We start from the raw sequence: 19,390 nt of genomic DNA on the forward strand, positions 1-19,390 counted from the left end.
TCTAGAATAGTTTTCAGAGCTTGGAGAAATACAGCTTCCAGTTTACCATAAATAGATGTAAATTCTGAATACCCAAATGGAAGCTCTACATAATGTGGTAGAAGGCAGCCTCCATTCCTGTCTGGGTACACAATTCTTCTAGTACCCTCAGCCTCCATGTCAGTCTGGGTACACCATTCTTCTTGTATCTTCCCATGTCCAGTACCCAGAAGCTCATTCTTTAGCAGTTTTAGAGTTTGACTATTCAGGACCACTGTCCTTTCCAGGTGGTCCTTAAAGAGAAGAAAGTTTGAGCCCTCATAATTATCCCTTGGAGTTTCAGATGACCAGCCCCACCCTGAGGCCATCTAGGATCCCTACTTCAACTGTCTTATCAGAATACATTCAAAAAGTCTCTTGATGAAAACCGGAAAACCATTGCTGTCACTTGGGAAATTCTTCGGGTTTAGGTTCTCTATGGCCAGAACCTTAAAAAGAAACAGAACATGATTTGTATTATCCTTGGCTTTGTAATCAAAATGGTACTTTTCTGGGGCAGCCCTTCAGTCAAAACTGAAGATACCAAAAGAAGAGATAGAAGAAGAAAATGTTCAGGGTTTTGTTTTTATGTTTGCTTTGCTTTGGGTGGGTGTTTTATTTGTTTTCCTTTTTCTTGTTTGTATGTGTGTGTGGGGGGAGTGTGAGTGTGTAAATGTACTCTCAGGTATGCAGTGATCTCTGTGGAATTCTTTCCTATAGCCCCTGGGCCACTTTACTTATAGAACATCAAAGTTCTTTCTTGGCAGCTTACCTCTCACAAACAATATAAAACTGATGCATTCAATGGGTTGTATGTTTTACTTTACTTTTTAATTGTTAAATAAATACACTGTTGGGATGTGCTCCTGTGTTTGGAGTGGTGAGGGAAATGTTAGGACAATCGGAATTGGCTCTGGATTCTGAGACTGCTGTGGTTTCTCAGTTCAGTTCTTCCAAGACTGGCATGAGAGGACAAGAAGGGTGGTAACCAGCTGGCCCACGAGCCCAGTGTCAGCCTGGCTGGGGACCTGCCTCCTTTGGGTTACTCTCCAGTATGTCCTGTGCTTATATTCCCACATGCCAGCCTGTGGGACCTGATATCGCTAAGGTAAATGGTAGGGTTTTTTGGTTTGTTTGTTTGTTTTGTTTTGTTTTGTTTTGTTTTTTAATTCAGTGACTTTTTCTGAATTCACACAAAAGTGTTCATTTTAAAGTGAACCAACCACTTCATGGCCTTTGGTTCGCCGACAGCATTGTATGGCAACTATCGCTACTTTTATTACGTTTTCATCACTCAGGAAATTTAAGACCTACTAAGCCACAGCATCTTTTCTTCCCTGCTAAGAGTTCCTGGAAATCACAGTCTTCATTCTGTCTCTGAATCTGTCTATTCCAAATATTTCTGAAATTACCTATTTGAGAATATTTACCTATCCTGGTAATAAATGAAATAATATATTGTAGCCTGCACTCAACTGACACCCATAGATCTAACCAGACATAGATTAAGATATCTGGGGGGAAAAACTGTCTCTGGGCCAACTATGTGCAGAAGACGCCTGTCAGTCTTCCCTAACAGGGCAGCACAGCAGTTCCTTACAGTGTGTTTACACTGAACAGTCATTGGAAGATGATTTAAAGTATTCCAAATGTTGTGTTATGAAAAGATATCATTTTATACAAGAAATGTAGGGCAGGGAACACAGCTCTGTGGGTATTACACTTGTCTAGTCTCTGAAAGACCATGGCCTTGATCCTCAGCACCACAAGGAACCAAGCATTCTCGGATTTTGGTCTCTGGGGCATTTCTTGGAAGATATACTCCATGGGTATCAAATGACAGCTGAACGTGGCTTTTTGTGTCAGCTGCCTGATACTGCACAAATTCTTGAGGCTGTTAGCCTTTCTAACTTAGCAGTGTCACACCTTTAAAAGGCTGTGATGCCCTAGCTGCTTTTGCACAGTGCAGTTTAACCCCATGACCTTTGTCTGTCTTCCCACAACAATCTGAGAGACTGCAAGTAAGCCCTTCTTTTTTTCAATTCACTTGGCAATTTTATTTGGAGAGCCTGTTTTATATCATAAACTATTTTGTATTCTGGACTATGACAGAGACAGGCTAGGCTAAGTTCCTGTCCTCATGAAGTTCATTTATGGAAGGAACACCCCTATTTCTCGTTGCTGGGTTCATTGGAGCCACATTTAATAGGTGTTTTTGGTTTCTGACAACTTTAGATTATGTCTGTTTTGGTTAATTTTCTGTTGCTGTGATAAAAAATATCCTGACAGAAGGCAACATATAGAAGGAAGGATTTATTTTGGCTCAAGGTTCAAGGAGGATAGAATTGATCATGGCAGGTAAGGCATGGCAGCTCTCAGACAAAGCTTGGTGGCACAATCAGGAAATTGGTTGGTCATGCTGTCATCTACACACAGGGCGCACAGAGAGGAACAGAGAGCAGGCAAGGCTGTAAACCCTCCAAGTCTACCCCCATTGACACACTCCCTCCATCAAGGCTCTCCTCTTGAAGGTCTACAGCTTCTCCAACCACTGCGGACCAACTGCAAGCCAGGCATTCCAATACATGCTCCGACAGCATGTATGTCTCATGCAAACCACCACCTCAAGAGTAGGAAATGCGTTCATCTCAACACATTTTAGTGAGGTTTCTGAGAGGGCTGTATTTTTGTCTGTTTTGAGCTTCTGCTGAGATTCGTTAATTGAAAAGAGCATTCACAAGACTACTTTTTGATCCTTAGTGAGAGATGCAGCACATGCAATTGTAGGGGGGCTCAAGTCCATGTCTATGTGAGGTTCTACCCCAAATTTCATATATCTGGTTGACAGTAAGTAGCTTTCTTTTTGTCTTATTTTCTATATTTTTCTTGGAATCTATTCTCTGCTCAATAAGAGACAAAGTAATGCAAACTCAAAATGATTTTATAATTATCTCTTTGCCTTACAAGGACATGATGTTATTTTTATTTAATTTCTACCAACATTTCATCTAAAAATAATTATATTTCTAATGCATTTTGGTTGAAGGTGGTGGTTAAGAAAAATATTGTACAAATAATTATACTCACTACATTTTGCTATTTCTCCTGGTTCAGATTTTCCTAGCCTTATCCCTACATTCTCTCCCTTTTCTCCTCTACATTATTCCCCCAATGCCCACATTCTTTCTTGTGCACTAATGTGCATGTCATCTGATGGCCCTTGAAGACTCATGTTCTAGGTGATTGTTGTTTAGCTGGTCGCCCTGCTTATGAGAAGAGACCACCATGTAGGAAGTATGGCCTAGCTGAAGAATGTGGGAGACCAGGGTTGAACATTTGAACATTCTAGTGGGCCCCTTGGTTCCTGCCGTGCTCTTGCTTCTGGAGCGCTGTTATGTGTACCATGTTTGTCATGCATTCCTGCTATCATGCATTCCCCACCATGCCTTCTCTGCCGAGGACTGGAAGTCTTTGAAAGAATAGGTCAAACAGCCTTCTTCACTTTGTTTACCTCAGATATTTCATCATACTAACATGAACAGTAACTAATACAATTTTCTGTAGTCTCTTCCTAAGATATTCTACTCATTGAGCTCATTGTGCTAGGTCTAGAATCAACAGCATGAATGAAAATTGCAAGATCTTTTAATAGACAGAAACATTCAGTCTGTCTTTGTATTCTTGTTTCATATCAGTCATCTTTGTATTTTTGAGAATCTTTCTAAAGAACACATCTTTCAATAACATCCATCAAGAAAGATGGCTTTAAATCTTTTTGAGATTATAATACACTTACATCATTTCATCCTTGGCTTCTCTCCAGCTTCAAACCCTCTGAAATACTCATCTTGCTCTCTTTTAGATTCATGGCCTCTTTCTGCATTAATTGTTGTTACATACAGTGTGTGTATGTGTGTGTGTGTGTGTGTGTGTGTGTGTGTGTTTCTAAATTCTGAAATACAGCCTGCTCATTTTGCATGAGGTCACTTGTATGTCTATAATTTCAGGGACGATCATTTAGTATGGGATAAATAATTGTTGTGCTCTCCCTGGGTGAACTATTTCTGTCGGTCTCAGGGACACTCTTAGCATTCCTCAGTTGTCTGCAGTAATGTGTGTAGAGCTGAGACTCTGTGGTCTTCCTTCTGCCCACATTAGCATGTCTGTTGATGGTAAGCCTTTACAGGTAATGTTTCAGTGACCATTTTGGTGAGGCATCATGGGTGTAGGTTCTCTGACATTTCTAGAAGACAAAAGCTCACGGCGAACTTCCCGGCCCTCTGCAGGTTCAGCAGTTGTATCATTATGTGTCTCTTGGCACTGGGTACAGAACTCTGCATTTTAATTGGTCGTGATTTTCTGTTATGGTCTCTGTCTGTTGCAAAGAGAAGTTTCCTTGATGAGTAATCTTTTAAAGGAAACTAAAGAAACCCAGAGGCAACTGCATCATATCTTTACCAAGTTGCTGGGTTTTTGTTTTTTTTAGAGTGTGTGTGTACGTGCGTGCGTGTGTGCGTGTGTGTGTGTGTGTGTGTGTGTGTGTGTGTGTGTGTTCGGGGGCTTGTTGTTTCTCCCCCCCATTTCCATTCTTTCCATTCTTTAGCAGTAATGTGTTTCTCATTTCTTATGGACAACACCTAAAATTTTAAATCTTTAAACATGAAATTTTTAAGAAAATCCTAGATCAATTTTGTAAGACCTAACTCAATTAAAGCCAGATGATGCAAAGGGCTTTGATACAGACAAAGATTTTGATACATGCACTGATACATTGATACAGATAGGTATTGCCTACTTGATTGGAATCTTAATTCTTTTATTTTCACTGCTACTAACTCCTTTACTTTCTTTTTACATTATGCTAATGTAAATGACCTTATTTGGAGAATAAAAATAATAACATAAATTAGCAGCAATTAATTCTGTTTGTTTCTTGGAGAAGATACATAGAAGTGTGTGTGTGTGCGCGCACACACACACACACACACACACACACAATTATTTATATAGCACTCTGATTTAGGACAAAATTCTATTGTCATGAAACTGTCATGTCACACTGACAGGGAAGCAGACATCTCAGGTAATTAGGCCCTAAACATGGAGGCCTGACAAGAGCATACATGGCAAGAACATACAAAACAGTTCCCTGCATCCAAGGATTGCAGGCAGCCTGTGCTGTTATGTCTCACTGTCAAACATTAACCTAGTCCTCTTCCTCTGCCCAAAGAAAGAGTGCTTCCTGCCACATAGCCTAAGTCCTCCATAATGCCCTGATCCTCTGCCTCTTCCAAGTAGTGTGGCTCACATATTAATTGGAGCCAACATAACCACACAGAGGAAATGTAACAAACTTAAGTCATAGATTAATGCAGCTTGCCTTCTCTCATATGTGAGCCCTCCCCTTCCCTTGATGAATCTAAAAGAAAGCACCTTGTTTGTCCCCTGGACCCTACATGGGGTCTCCTCTGTGTTCTGCAGATGCTAATAAGTTTCTTGCCTGGAGGACAATTCCCTTAAGTACCTCACCTCTGTGGAACCTCCTCTCCTTTTCCTTCCTAAAACCTAACTGAAGAAACTTGTGAATGAAAGGGACCTACCTGAATTAATGTGTATCAATTATTTCCACAGTGGCATGCTTTCCACTGAGTCCTCAATTACTATTCACCATCCATCGGCTCTATTCCAAAGCTCTTAGATGTTGGGTTGAATCCATTTGAACCTACCAGTTTATCAAGTAGGGGCCTATGTACATCCTTTTTCAAGTGCTGAGCAATTTCTTTACAAGTAGCAATAGTAAAAAACAAGTCAAATATTTAACTAGTTTGAGAATTATTGACTATGCTGAACTGGCACCAAGAAGATGAGTTGTGTCTATGTGTATGCCTTGCTTTCCCAGCCCCCAGCAGTTACACATGAAGGTTGTAAAATACTTTCATGCCCTTCTTCATGGATATTTTTACATCCTTCTTGCCCTAGGGGTATGTTTTGTGGTTTAGGCTAAAGCCCAAGGAAATGAAGATTTTTATTTAAAATGCTACAGAATTTAAGACAAAACTGGAAAGTGTTACTGGAGTTGCGGTCCAGGCTGCCCTCCTCCTGAAGGCTAATAAAGAGTCCAGGGAGTCTGGGAAAGAAACTGGCTTAAATAAAGCAGGCCATGAAGAAGATGGAGGACTTAGCTCATCAAATCTCTGTTTTCAGGATTTTAGGCATTCAGGGGGCTTGTCTAGAGAGGGAAATACAAAGACCAGGGAAGCCATATGCTGAAAGGGGGTCTTTGTTATCCGCAGTATGTCTTTTTCCTTCAGAACATTCTAATGGATGTTCATAGAACCAAAGCCTAGGGAGTGGGTAGCATTACAGTGATCCGGAGATGCTTTGGGTAGTCTAGTAGTCTAAGGAAAGGTTTAGCCCTTCATATCACAGCCATGCAGGTGAATCATTTCTTTAGCATATGAAATGCTGGGCAAGAGGGAGGCGATCTCAACCTTACAGAAGAATTAAGGATAGAGAAGGAAAGGGAAGAGGGTGTGAAAGTACCGTACCGCTAAGGTCAGCTTAAATGGAAATGAGTGTGACTGAGGAAAGGCTCCTTTAAGATGGAAGATGTTTAATTATAAAGTGAGTGATTTCCAAGCAGATCCAGTCGGCTATTCCCTGGAAGTACCATACATAGACATTTTAGGAAGTTTTAAAGGACAAGAGCTAAGGCAAAAATCAGGCCAAGTTTAATCCTCTCCCATGGAGATGTTTTATCTCATCTGCTTTTGATCCATTCCTTCAGGTACTGTGAAGTTCTATCCTTTCACAGGCTTGAGTCTGTAAGACCATAAAGTGACATCTGGCCATGACAGTGTCCCCAGACATGCTGAGCTGCAAGCATCACTTAGGTTTAGCTCCTGGCACAAGATGGCACAATGCTTGTATCTCCAGTTGATTCCCCAGGTTTGAGACCCTGTTGGAAAAGCCTCTGCTGTCACATGTAAGAGTTGAGCAGAGTAACAAAGAGTTCCTCTGAAAGCCTAGTTTAATTATTTATCAGCACTGTCGGTACTGTGTCGGGCAAGATAGTGTTTGAAATTAATATACTATTTGAGTAGACTGATTGATTGCTCCTACCGCTGAAGAGTTTAACATTCACTAGCTATACAGACTGGTCATTAGTCCTCTCCTTTATCAGTAAGCAAAGAATAAACAGAAATTGTAATAAAAATTCATCACAGTGAATGGGTATCTAAGCGGCTGTGATAACTGGCCTTGTACTAGATTAACTGCTAGAACACTGACAGCAGGAAAGATCTCTTTTAGAAAAGACTTAAATATCTTCAAATTAATGTTTATCTTGTAATTGGACTATTTTATACTAAATCGGGTTATACAGAGAATCTCTTCCATATCCAGTATAACAAAACACTAATGGCTTTTGTATGTAATGGTTTACACTTACTGTGTTTGTGTGGCATCCTTTAGCTATTAGTTGTATGAAGAATTGGAGTTTTAAGAATGTGCTTGAGTATGCCCCAGGTGAGGTTTTATTCCAACCACAGAAGAATAAAAGCACCGTGGTCAGTTTCTCAGCCAGGCAGTTGAGATAATCTGACTTGTAATGAGAAAACCCTGGCTTGTTAAATCCACCCCCCACACCTATCATATCATGGATTGTGTTTAAGAATAAATTGGAAGGAATGGTAAGAAGGAGATAGCCAAGGAAGAGACAAGGAGCTTATGAACAATTGTGCACATAGTAAGAGTTAGTTACCAAATACTGACTGCTTCCCTGGGAACTTATAATTATTTCACATTTCATCCAACGAATGATTTTGAAAGATCTGTAAAGCTGGGTCTGTTTTATACATGATGATACTGGTGCTCAGGACTCTTAACTAACTTGTACAAGGGAACGAAGCTGGCAAGAAGAGCCAGGCCATCAACTAGTCTGCTAGTTCTAGAGTCATAGCTCTTTTTTTATGATAGGGGAAGTTGTCAGGGCCCACAGTGCACCCATCACCTTCCTTGGCTGCACAGTGTTACCAGAAAGCTGGATAACAAGTGAGGATGCTGAGGGAGCCCATTTAACTGCTGCATCCTAAGATGCAGTAAGTTTGATGTAAATAACATAAAACATTCAAGAGAATATTGAGTTCTTGTGAAGGCAGGCAGAGAGCAGCATGAGAGCATCTGGGCTATGGCATCCCTGGGATCAGAAATGTGTTAGATAGTTTTCATGTGGGGCTGGGAGATTTTACCAGTAAGAACGGGACCAGTAGTGATGGTTAACAAAAGTCAAAGTGAAATCTCTCTCACAAAGAAAGAACGAATAAGAAAGGGATCCAGGAAACAATGACCTAGGAGGTGCCCTGGGAAACTCAGGATGAGAGAGAGGGGTGTTGCCCATCTTGAAGCTAACAGGAGCAGAGGAGTTCTCATGGCAGAAGCCAGAAAAGAAAGAAAAGGGAAGGTGTATACTCTGTTCTAGGTTCCCAGGTAAATGGGACTTAAAACGGAGAACCCAGAAATTGTGAGAAGTAGGTGATGATGCATAGCTACAGACAGTATTCTACTACAAACTCGGAAAGTAAGTGAGTATGAGAATAAATGTAACCTAAGAAATTCCATGGAGTCTTCCCTTTAACCTCATGTAGCTGACATTTATGTTGGGTGGAGGATAAAAATGTTTATTTGGGTTGCATGTCCCAAATACAGTTTATCATTGACGGAAGCCAATGTAGAAACTCAAGGCAGGAGTTGAGGCAGAGGTCATGCAGCAGTCTTGCTTACTGGCTTGCTCAGCCTACTTCTTATTTATTTATTTATTTATTTAGGTTAATTTACTCTTTACATTCCAGTCCCAGTTTCCCCTCCCTTCTCTCCTCCTGCTCCCTTGACTGCTCTTCCACCACCACCCCCTACCTCCCATCTGCTCCTCAGAAAGGGTAAGGCCTCCCCTATCAAGTCTACTAAGTCTGTCCCATTATCTCCTTGGTGCACATCCAAATAACCTCTCCACCCCTCAGTCTAGGCTGAGCAAGGTGTCTCTCCATATAGAATGAGCTTTACTAAGTCAGTTTGTGCATTACTGTTAGATCTTGGACCCACTGCCAGTGGCCTCATATGTTGTCCCAGCCACACCATTGTCACCTATATTAAGGGAGTCTAGTCCAGTCTTATGCAGGTTCCCCATTTGTCAGACTGAATTCAGTGATCTCTTGCTAGCTCAGTCAGCTGATTCTGTGGGTTTCCCCATCATGGTCTTTACCCTAACTTCAATTGTACTCCAGGAGTTTGGCCCAACAACTAGTTGTGAATTTCTGCATCTGCTTTCATCTGCTTCTGGAAGAGGGTTCTAGCTTCTCTGGGGTTGTAAATTGTAGGCTGGGTATCTTTGTAGCAGACAATTTTTAGTTTCTTTAGTCACTTTCGAAAAACACTACTAAAATATTTAACTTAAATAATTTTGGTGAAGGGTGATTTCTTTTGGTGCATAGCTTCCTAGGGTCCCATTCATAGTCACGTGTCCCCATGTCCTTGGGTGTGTGGCATAGGATCATTGTTTGCTCTGCTGCGAAGAAGTAGCAGAGCAAGGAGCAGGGACAGGACCCTCCCAAGGACCCGCTTCAAGTGACATATTTCTTCCAGTTAAATCTTACCCACAAAGATCTGCAGAAGCTTCCAAAATAGTGCCATCAGTTGGGGACCACACTTTTGAAACATGAGAGGGTGTGACACATTTCATATTCAGGTCGCAATAATCAACCCAAAGTAAGATTTAAAACTGTATTATAATCAACAGGAAATGGCTAACTCCAGAAGTGATGATGTGATGATAGTATTCTGATCTTACCTTTGAACATGTGTTAATGCCTCAGTGGCAGTCATCGTTGATAGAAAAGCTGTCCCCACAGTGTTTGGATATTATTTCAAGGAGAGGCAGAGCTACTGAAGCTGTTATCCCCCAACCTGTGTTTCATTTTCATTTTCTAACTTCTAAGAGGTTTACAATATATAAAAAGTTCCCCGCTTAAGTTCTCTAATTCTCTCTCTCCCTCCCTCCCCCTCCCCACCTCCTCTCTCTCTCTCTCTCTCTCTCTCTCTCTCTCTCTCTCTCTCTCTCTCTCTCTCTCTGCCTCCCTGTTACACAGGAGACTTTGAATGTGATCGATCCTGGCTTGATGGACCTGAATGGGATGAGTGAAGATGCCTTAGAGTGGGATGAGACAGACATAAGTAACAAGCTAATTAGTTTGCATGAAGAATCAAACGACCTTGATCAAGACCCAGAGTCTATCATATCCTCCGTAAAGCTTGAAGAGACACACCACCAGGATCCTGGTTATGAGGAGGAGGCAGGTGACTTTGGAAGGTCCCAGTACACCTCAAACATCACTGTACCTTCTAGCCCACACATCTACCAAGTGTACAGTCTTCACAATGTTGCACTCCACAAGGACAGCCCCACTCCATTTCTGAAAAGCAGCCCAAAACTTACAGGCACAGCCCAGCCTAGTGTTTTAACTAAGAGCCTCAGTAAAGATTCTTCATTTTCATCCACAAAATCGTTGCCCGATCTCTTAGGTGGCTCAAGTTTGGTGAGGCCTTGCCCATGTCACAGTGGAGACATGAGCCAGAATTCAAGCAGTGAGAGTGGGATTGTCAGTGAAGGAGACAATGAAATGCCTACCAACTCTGAAATGTGTTTGTTCAGTGTGGTAGATGGATCCCCAAGTAACCCTGAAACTGAACATCTGGACCCACAAATGGGAGGAGATGCAGTCAACATGTTAAAGCAGAAATTTAAAGATGAGGAGGAATGCATTAAGCTTCCAAATACCTCTCAGTCATCTGTCTCACCAGTAGGTTGTGTAAATGGAAAAGCTGGAGATTTAAACAGTGTTCCCAAACATCCCACTGATTGTGTGGGAGAAGAATTACAAGGAAAACATGACGTGTTTACATTTTATGATTACTCATACCTCCAAGGCTCAAAACTCAAGTTACCAATGATAATGAAACAGTCACAAAGTGACAAGGCACATGTGGACGATCCCCTTCTTTGTGGTTTTTATTTTGATAAAAAATCCTGCAAGTCTAAACATCAGGCTTCGGAGTTGCAAACAGATGCGCCGCCCCGTGAAAGGGTTTTGGCAAGTGGCAGCTCCTATAAAGGTAGTGACAAAGAGAAGACACTCACAGGCATTCAGAATGTCAGACAGCTCTCCCTTTTATCTCGTAGCTCATCTATAGAGTCCCTTTCTCCAGGGGGTGATTTGTTTGGGTTAGGTATCTTTAAAAGTGGCAGTGACAGCCTCCAGCGAAGTACTTCTTTAGAAAGTTGGTTGACATCCTATAAGAGCAATGAAGATCTTTTTAGCTGTCATAGCTCTGGGGACATAAGTGTGAGCAGTGGCTCAGTTGGTGAGCTGAGCAAGAGGACCTTAGACCTCCTGAATCGCCTGGAGAATATCCAGAGCCCCTCGGAGCAAAAGATAAAGCGGAGTGTTTCTGATGTCACGCTCCAAAGTAGCTCCCAAAAGATGTCCTTTACTGGCCAGATGTCGTTGGATGTTGCATCGTCTATCAATGAAGATTCAGCAGCATCTCTCACAGAACTGAGTAGCAGTGATGAGCTCTCCCTGTGTTCAGAGGATATTGTGTTACACAAAAACAAGATACCAGAATCCAATGCATCATTCAGGAAGCGCCTGAACCGCTCGGTGGCTGATGAAAGTGACGTCAACGTTAGTATGATTGTTAATGTGTCTTGCACCTCTGCTTGCACTGATGATGAAGATGACAGTGACCTCCTATCCAGCTCCACTCTTACCTTGACTGAAGAAGAGCTGTGTCTCAAAGATGAGGACGACGACTCCAGTATTGCAACAGATGATGAGATTTATGAAGAAAGCCACCTGATGTCTGGGCTAGACTACATAAAGAATGAACTGCAGACTTGGATAAGACCAAAATTTTCCTTGACTAGAGAAAAGAAACGATGTAGTGTCACTGACGAAATAAAGGGCAATAAAGATGGAGGCCGAAGTGAGAAGATCCACCCCTCAGACACCCTGAACATCGAGGCCCTTCTTAATGGCTCCATAAGATGTCTCTCTGAAAACAATGGAAATGGTAAGAATTCACCCAGAACTCATGAATTAGGGACAGGAGGTGGAAATAAGAAAAGTGCATATGAAGTTAGTAAAGATCCACACGTGGCTGACATGGAAAATGGTAATATTGAAAGTGCTCCAGAAAGACAAAAGGAGAAGTCGAATGGAGTTTCAGAAACATCAGAGAACCTGGGTTTAAATGTGAAAAAGAGCTCTGAATCCGAGCATGGTGAGTGTAAAGCATTAACGGATGCTTCAGATGATTCAAATGTTGCTGGAAAGGAATTTGGCCCCCCAAATGATAGACACCTTCCACAGATAGGTCCAAATCTCCACCATTCTGAAAAGCAAAGTGCCCACTGCATGCCTATTGAGAACTCTTGCCCAGAACTGCTGTTAGAAGCCAGAGTTGGAAACACACAAGGCAGTGATGGACTAAAATCTTTGTCTAATGATGCACCAAGTGGGGCTAGCAAATCTGCTGGTTGCTGCCTACTCGAACAAAATGAGACAGAGGAAAGTGCTTCTATCAGCAACAGCACTTCCTGTTGCAACTGCCAGCCAGATGTTTTCCATCAAAAAGATGCTGAAGATTGTTCAGTACATGACTTTGTTAAGGAAATCATTGACATGGCATCAACAGCCCTAAAAAGTAAATCACAACCTGAAAGTGAGGTAGCTGCTCCCGCGTCATTAACCCAAATTAAGGAGAAAGTCTTAGAACATTCTCATCGGCCCATGCACCTAAGAAAGGGGGACTTTTATTCCTACTTATCTCTTTCATCCCATGACAGTGATTGTGGGGAGGTCACCAATTACATAGATGAGAAGAGCAACACCCCATTGCCACCAGAATCTGTGGACTTTAGCTTAGATGACAAGGACGACATCGAATGCTTCTTTGAAGCTTGTGTTGAAGATGACCTTGTTGATGAGAAAGTCTGTTCCTCTAGTGCCCTTCCACATGAACCAGAAGTTCTGGATGAAGCTGCTGTGCCATTACAAGTGACAGCAAGCTCTCCTGTGTTCAATGATGTTGCTTCCTCACTGGATGAGACAGACATGGCGGATCTTTCAGAAACTTCCCCTCAGAGAGGAGCTGCCAATAGAAAGGAAGTAGGTGATACATCCCAAACATCCCAGGGCTGTGCAGAAAGCTCAGAGTCTACTACTCCTTCAGGTCAGGCCAGTAAAGATGGAAACTCAAGAAACCAAGGTGAACCAGAAGAAAATAATGCTGCTTCAGCCAAATCAAAAATACAAGTTCACCCATTGAATGCAAAACAGCCAAAAGTCAAGACCATGCTGTATCCCAGCCCGCAAACTTTAACCTGTAAAGAAAAACTTGTAAGCTTTCATGAAGATCGACATAGAAACATGCATAGGTAGAATGTAATACCCCCAAGCATGGAAATCATCTCGTTGAAAGGTATGTATTAGTACTTGTAGTGTGTGTGTGTGTGTGTGTGTGTGTGTGTGTATGTATGTGTGTGTGTGTATGAGCGTGCATGTACGTGTGCATGTGTATGTGTGTGTATGAGTTTGCATTAATAGACCGACCAGTCATGACACATACATACCTGAATAAGACATTAAGTAGAAATGCTTACAAGAGTGAAAGTAACTGTAGAAAAAAAGCACAAGGGGAAAACTGGTAACGTTTTACATGGCATTATATTTATGTCATCATTTTGTCAAGAGCAATTCAATATCCGAGGAAACAGCTGATCAATTTAGGGCTTCAAACTCGTCAACTAGGGGAGAAAAATACAATCCAAGTCACAGTCATGCCTGATCAGTTTAAGATTCCTTGCTTGAACTCCTCCTTGGACCTGCCTGCTGATGAACAAGGACTTGGCTGAAGACTATGTCCCTGGGCGTGAGCTTTCCCTTTTTTGCTTCTACCTAAGATAAGTACCATCGCATTCATTTTCTTGAGGAAGGGCTGTGCTGTCACAGTTTCTAACCATGCCTGAGAATTCCAACAGGAGGGGAAAGTTAATATAAAAGAAGATCCCCTAATTTATACACACACAGATCGAGGACCGGGACAGGACACGAATACTGGGAGAATATGTGACAACTTAATGGCGTCTTGATAAAAACAGAAGTTTTGAATTTTGCCTGAAGGTGACAGGCTGATTGCGATCATTTTTTTTTTTTTTTTAGAAAGTCATTCTACTTTTCATATTTAATAAGACAGCTATTGATTGATAATTTTGAGGTGGTGATGATATAGCTCTAAAAGTGACACAAAGATTTTGTTATTTCCCATTTCTAAGCCCCAATGATGGATTTACCTCCTCTATCAAGTTTCAAAAGAAATTTAGATTAAGTGTGAGAGTTGTATTTCAGCAAAGCATGAGGTGCATGGTGCCACCTCTACCCCCACTGCAGAACCCTGATGCGTAACCTAAACTCGTGCTATAGGAAATGAATTACAGAAGCAATCTACCCTAATTTGTTAACTTATTCAAATAACAGTTATTATACTTAACTATGCTAAAGATTATCTTTTTTGTGGCAGATTGTTTATTTTTTGATGAGCCTAATTACTGATTTTCTAAAAGTAATTTACATTTATTACAAATACATCTTTTAAAATGTGACAGATAAATGTTGTTCCCATAATGTATTATGAAAAAAGTTACTATTTAAAAACATATTATTTAATTTGAAAGATGAATGGCAAACATCATTATTTTTTTTCCCTGCAACACCTGTGCCCTAAGCTCATTAAAATGTGTGATTCTGTGTAGAGCTGCTAGAATGGGGGGCGAGGGGGGCAATCTATACCATATATATACCCTAAAAATAAACTCGGTATGCAAAACTGAAGAAAGCCATCCTACTTACTAATGTAGCTTCACAAATTTCCCATTTCAGACTCTATTTACAATTGGCTGTGAGTGAGAACAAAAGTGGGAGAGAGAGAAATGTGTTTTCTGTGAGTTGTACCCACCCTATAATCACATTTTCCATCAGTATGCAGTAAAACTGACCATTAAGAGAGAGTAACTGGGATTCGATAAGCTGCTTCAGAGCAAGTTCTATTAGAACTGATTGGATGTAGGCTCTGCCTGCCTCCACTGAAGGCCATGGAGAGCCTGGCTGACTTTGTTTTCTGAAAAATGATAAAGGCTTGAAAGCAACAGCACTCTGAGCGTGCCACCCTGTGACTGTGACCCTCCAGTCACCAGCCATGCTGAGATCAGGAGCAGAGAAAACTCTGGCCCCGGAGAAGCCCCTGGAATGCATTCTCCGTATTTGATCCTCTGGGAGACTCTTCTCTCCCTCACACAGAGAAATGGAATTGAAATGAAATGTAAATGATGAGCAATTCCATTTTTTGACTGGAGGGAAGTGAAGGTGCTGATGGACCTGTGTAATTGTCACAATTTACAAGCATAGACAGTGTAAAACTCTCAAAGGCTTGCCTGCCCATCAGCAGGGTTCTGTTGTACTCCATGCCTGGCTCTATTGTGGACAAAGAAAGAAGCCAGAGTTTACTTCTGCAGAACTGACATCACCCCCATGTGACTTGCTATCAGCTGCAACAGCTATATGTTGCTCCTATCCACTTTTGAGGGGGTGTGTACACATGTGTGTGCACATGTGAGTGCATGTATGTGTTTATGTGTGTGCCAGCAGGTGTGAGTGTGTGTGTGTGCGTGTGTGTGTGTGTGTTGCAGTATCATGTTAACTAAACACCTCGAAGCCTGGTTTTTGGGCTAGTTACCAGCATTGGATGTGAGTTTCCACATCGAGTCAAAATACTGTGACCTAAGAAGTTGCCCAGTCTGAAAATACTGCTAAGCTTTCAGCACTTAGTGTCAGGATGTGTAGTAAAGGTACTGGTAAATATGACATTCCATTGGAATAAGCACGTTTGTTATCACTGTTCTTCCTACAGAGTCCAAAACAGCAAAAGCTCTTCTTTTTAAAAGCCATTTGAGGACCATTAGATGGGATCTGCTTTGTATGAGAACAACACAATCCACCAGTCAATTTGGTGGAGCTCTTTTTCCAGAAATAAATTATCAATGATGAAATGATTATAATTCCTATGACTTACAACCATGCATGTAGTTTGCAACCAGAACAAATTCTTTGTGAAGAGTTTTGAAAATTATTTTTATTTCCTGTGTTCAAATTAAAAACCTCTGAACCCATTTGAGAAGATTTATTGTGGCCTGGCGGTGTGTGCATTTGCACTTATTTCCAAGCACACTGCTGGACTTTCCACTGGATCCATTTGTGTGTTGCATTTCTGTGAAAATAGAGAGGTCACTTAAAGCAAATCACATCAAAGGCAAGGTAACCGGATAGATCCAGTTCTTTCTGCCTAATTTGGAGGAAGCACACAGTGTATATGTATGGAATGTCTCCCAGAACCTGCCTAAGAGATGGACTTTGCACTAATCTTTTTGCTGTATTCTGACAGTTATTTCTTCATAATCCTCATCCTAAGCCTGTGATCTCTGATGAATGGTTTAACCCTAAACTTCAGGCTGGATAAATCCTGCCATGTAAAAAGTTAACTCCTCATGTGAAACCAGTGTATACTTCTATGTCTTCTTCAGGTTTTCTGATGGTTTGGTGTGTACATTGTGTGTGATTGTGTGTGTGTGTGTGTGTGTGTGTGTGTGTGTGTGTGTGTGTGTGGCAGGGGGGTCTTTATTACTTCCTCCGGTCTCAGTTTCATTGTCTTGCTTACTTTATCAGACTGCAGGTATATTGGTGACCACAGAGTTTTAGATTTTAGATGACTATTTAAGTTGATGCACATTCATGTTTGCACATTCACAATTTAAAGCGCTGTTCTGCTTTTATAAGCTGAGAGCATGATAGGAGCAAGCACTTGTCATCATACACAGTGTCTCATTCTCCTACTGGACCAGCACTGTTTGAGGTTTTCCTTTAGGGAACTATGTTGGGGGCATGTATATTATTCTTTCACTAGACACTACACATATAGTCTTGCAAATTTACCTTTAAATCACCTTACCAAACCAAGGCTCTTTGGGATGTGATTTCAATTATCTGGTGCTTCTGAATAACTCGCCATGCCAAACAAAAAAGATTTTATTGTAGAAAGTCATATCTCTTGCTTTCTCCCTCTCCTTTCACCCCCCCCTCTCTCTCTCTCTCTCTCTCACACACACACACACACACACACACACACACACACACACAAGGATTTGGGCTTGAGCTCATTTGGCCTGCCTGTTTCCAAGTGTGCCAAGCTGAAAGAATTGATTACCCGCAGGGAATTCAGTTGCCAGCTCTTTCCTGAGACAGGATCCGCTTCACCCAAGGATTCCCTGCTCAGTGGCAGATTTCTGATGAGTCACATCCTCAGCATTTGAGCAATGCCACACTATGCTTTCTTGAATTACTGCATTATTTTACTGTACAAAATTTTGTCCCATCTGCCTCTGTCTGTCTCCCCATTCCTGCTAACATCCTGTTTGGCTGTAGTGGAATTACAGTTGGGAAACTTTTTCCGACTCCTACACAAAGTTGCAAGTGTTGTATACAAGAGACAGAAAGACACAGATGAGTATTTGCTTCTAAGAGTTCAGGACAAAGCCTGATATAGCACTTCTGAATTTAGATTAAACCAGGCAGGCAGAGGCCTGACTTATTTGAGGAGCTGGTCTGAAAGCGTAAAGTAATTGTATCCTGGAATTTAGATGTTTCTCAGGCTTGACCAGGTGTTATAGCCATTTAGAAATAAGTAGGACAGAATGATATTGGAACAAATTTATATCAATCATCCCACATATAAGAGGATTGAATATGTTAGGTTTCCACAATGTTTTTGTACATAAAAATGAAATGTAGTAATATTTGAGCTGTAAATTCTAAATATACCCATTTATAGGCAAGGATCTATAGCATTCAGGTTTATCATGTTTCATCACTACATAAAAGAATTGTTCAACATCACACACAAATTACTGAAGGGAGTGCTAACCTGAGAGCCAGGACCCAGTCTGTGAATTATTGCTCATACATTGTCACATCCCTTGGTATTAGCTGCCTGACATTTTCATGCAGATTTGGAACTATCTTGATACAACTGAAATCACCCACAGAAAAAAATGAATGAGTTGATGACCCAGAGAAAAGTTTATTGTACTTATTTTTGTAACCTTGTAAATATATTAAAATATCTGTATATCTCTCTGAACCGATTTTTTAAAGTCATTTGAGCCTTGAGCTACTGAACTAGGCCCATCTCATGCTTTCTCACTTTGGATCGCTAGCGGCTGGACCCCTCACTGGCAGCTTCCTGAGAGGGCTTCATTCTGCAAATGATGGAGGTCTTTCTGAAACCTTTTCCTGTCGCTTTTTTTGTTTCCTATAGATAGCCTGGCTGAAGCTCAGGGCTGGCCTGATCCACTCCAGGCTGCTCTTGGGTCCTATCCTGTTGTCACTGCTGCTGTCACATTGACTCTCTGAAGGTGAACCTTCCCTCTGAACCGGTCTGTCCACGTGGGCCTTGTGATCTGGATGTGTGCATTGCTTCTCTTTAGGTGATCTCTTATTTCCACAAAGCTGCTTGCTTTCCCATGGATTCCTGTCCCAAGCTACCTCTGCCAGCCCTCTCTCCAGCAAGACTTCTGTTTGCCCCCTCCCCTCCTACCTTCTCCTTAAAGCTCTGCAGGTCACTGAATTGATAGTCTATTTGAACCCTCTGTCTGGAATGACACCCTTCCCCACCAGTACTTGGCCAACTTTATGTTTTACTCTTAAAATTTTCATGATATTATACCTATGTCTATTGAAAGCGATTTACCTAAAAAGCCCGCCCTTGATTTGATTGTAGTATAGAGGTGACATATTGGTCCTCATTACAAAATTAAGCAACATTTAAAAGCTCCCCTTTAATTATTTCTTTGTAATAATGATCTATGCAGCACTTTAAGAAACAGCTATAACAGTGTTGCATATTGTAAACTGTTACATTATACTATGAAGTTCACTTTTGGTTTCTATGCTTCTTGAGGTGGTGACGAGAAAAACATTTTTTTTTTAAACAGGGTGCCTTGCTGTATTTCTTATACCATTTATTTAAAAGCTGCTTTTGTGGTAATAGTATGTTGGTTTGAGAGGAGGAAATAGCAAGGTTAAGATGTCTGAATAATTTCTGTATATATGTATAAGCTAGTACAAACAGTGATGTATGACAGTATAAAATGCTTTCATGTTTGTGATGTCCAGTGATGTGGAGAATATACGCCTTAAACCCATTCGAT

General features: G+C 41.3%; 1 protein-coding gene across 1 annotated transcript in view; it reads left to right on the forward strand.

The window, feature by feature from the left end:
* The window catches only part of Akap6 (A-kinase anchoring protein 6), a 418,711-nt gene extending 405,133 nt beyond the window's left edge, over positions 1 to 13,578 (forward strand). Inside the window, exon 13 of the mRNA XM_051195831.1 lies at positions 10,161 to 13,578. Coding sequence (XP_051051788.1) covers positions 10,161 to 13,514 — 3,354 coding nt within the window. The 3' untranslated portion in view covers positions 13,515 to 13,578. The remainder of the gene's footprint in view (positions 1 to 10,160) is intronic.
* Positions 13,579 to 19,390: the final 5,812 nt, after the last annotated feature.

Source organism: Phodopus roborovskii, unplaced genomic scaffold (assembly GCF_943737965.1).
Source record: "Phodopus roborovskii unplaced genomic scaffold, PHOROB, whole genome shotgun sequence".
In the NCBI taxonomy this organism is placed as follows: Eukaryota; Metazoa; Chordata; class Mammalia; order Rodentia; family Cricetidae; genus Phodopus; species Phodopus roborovskii.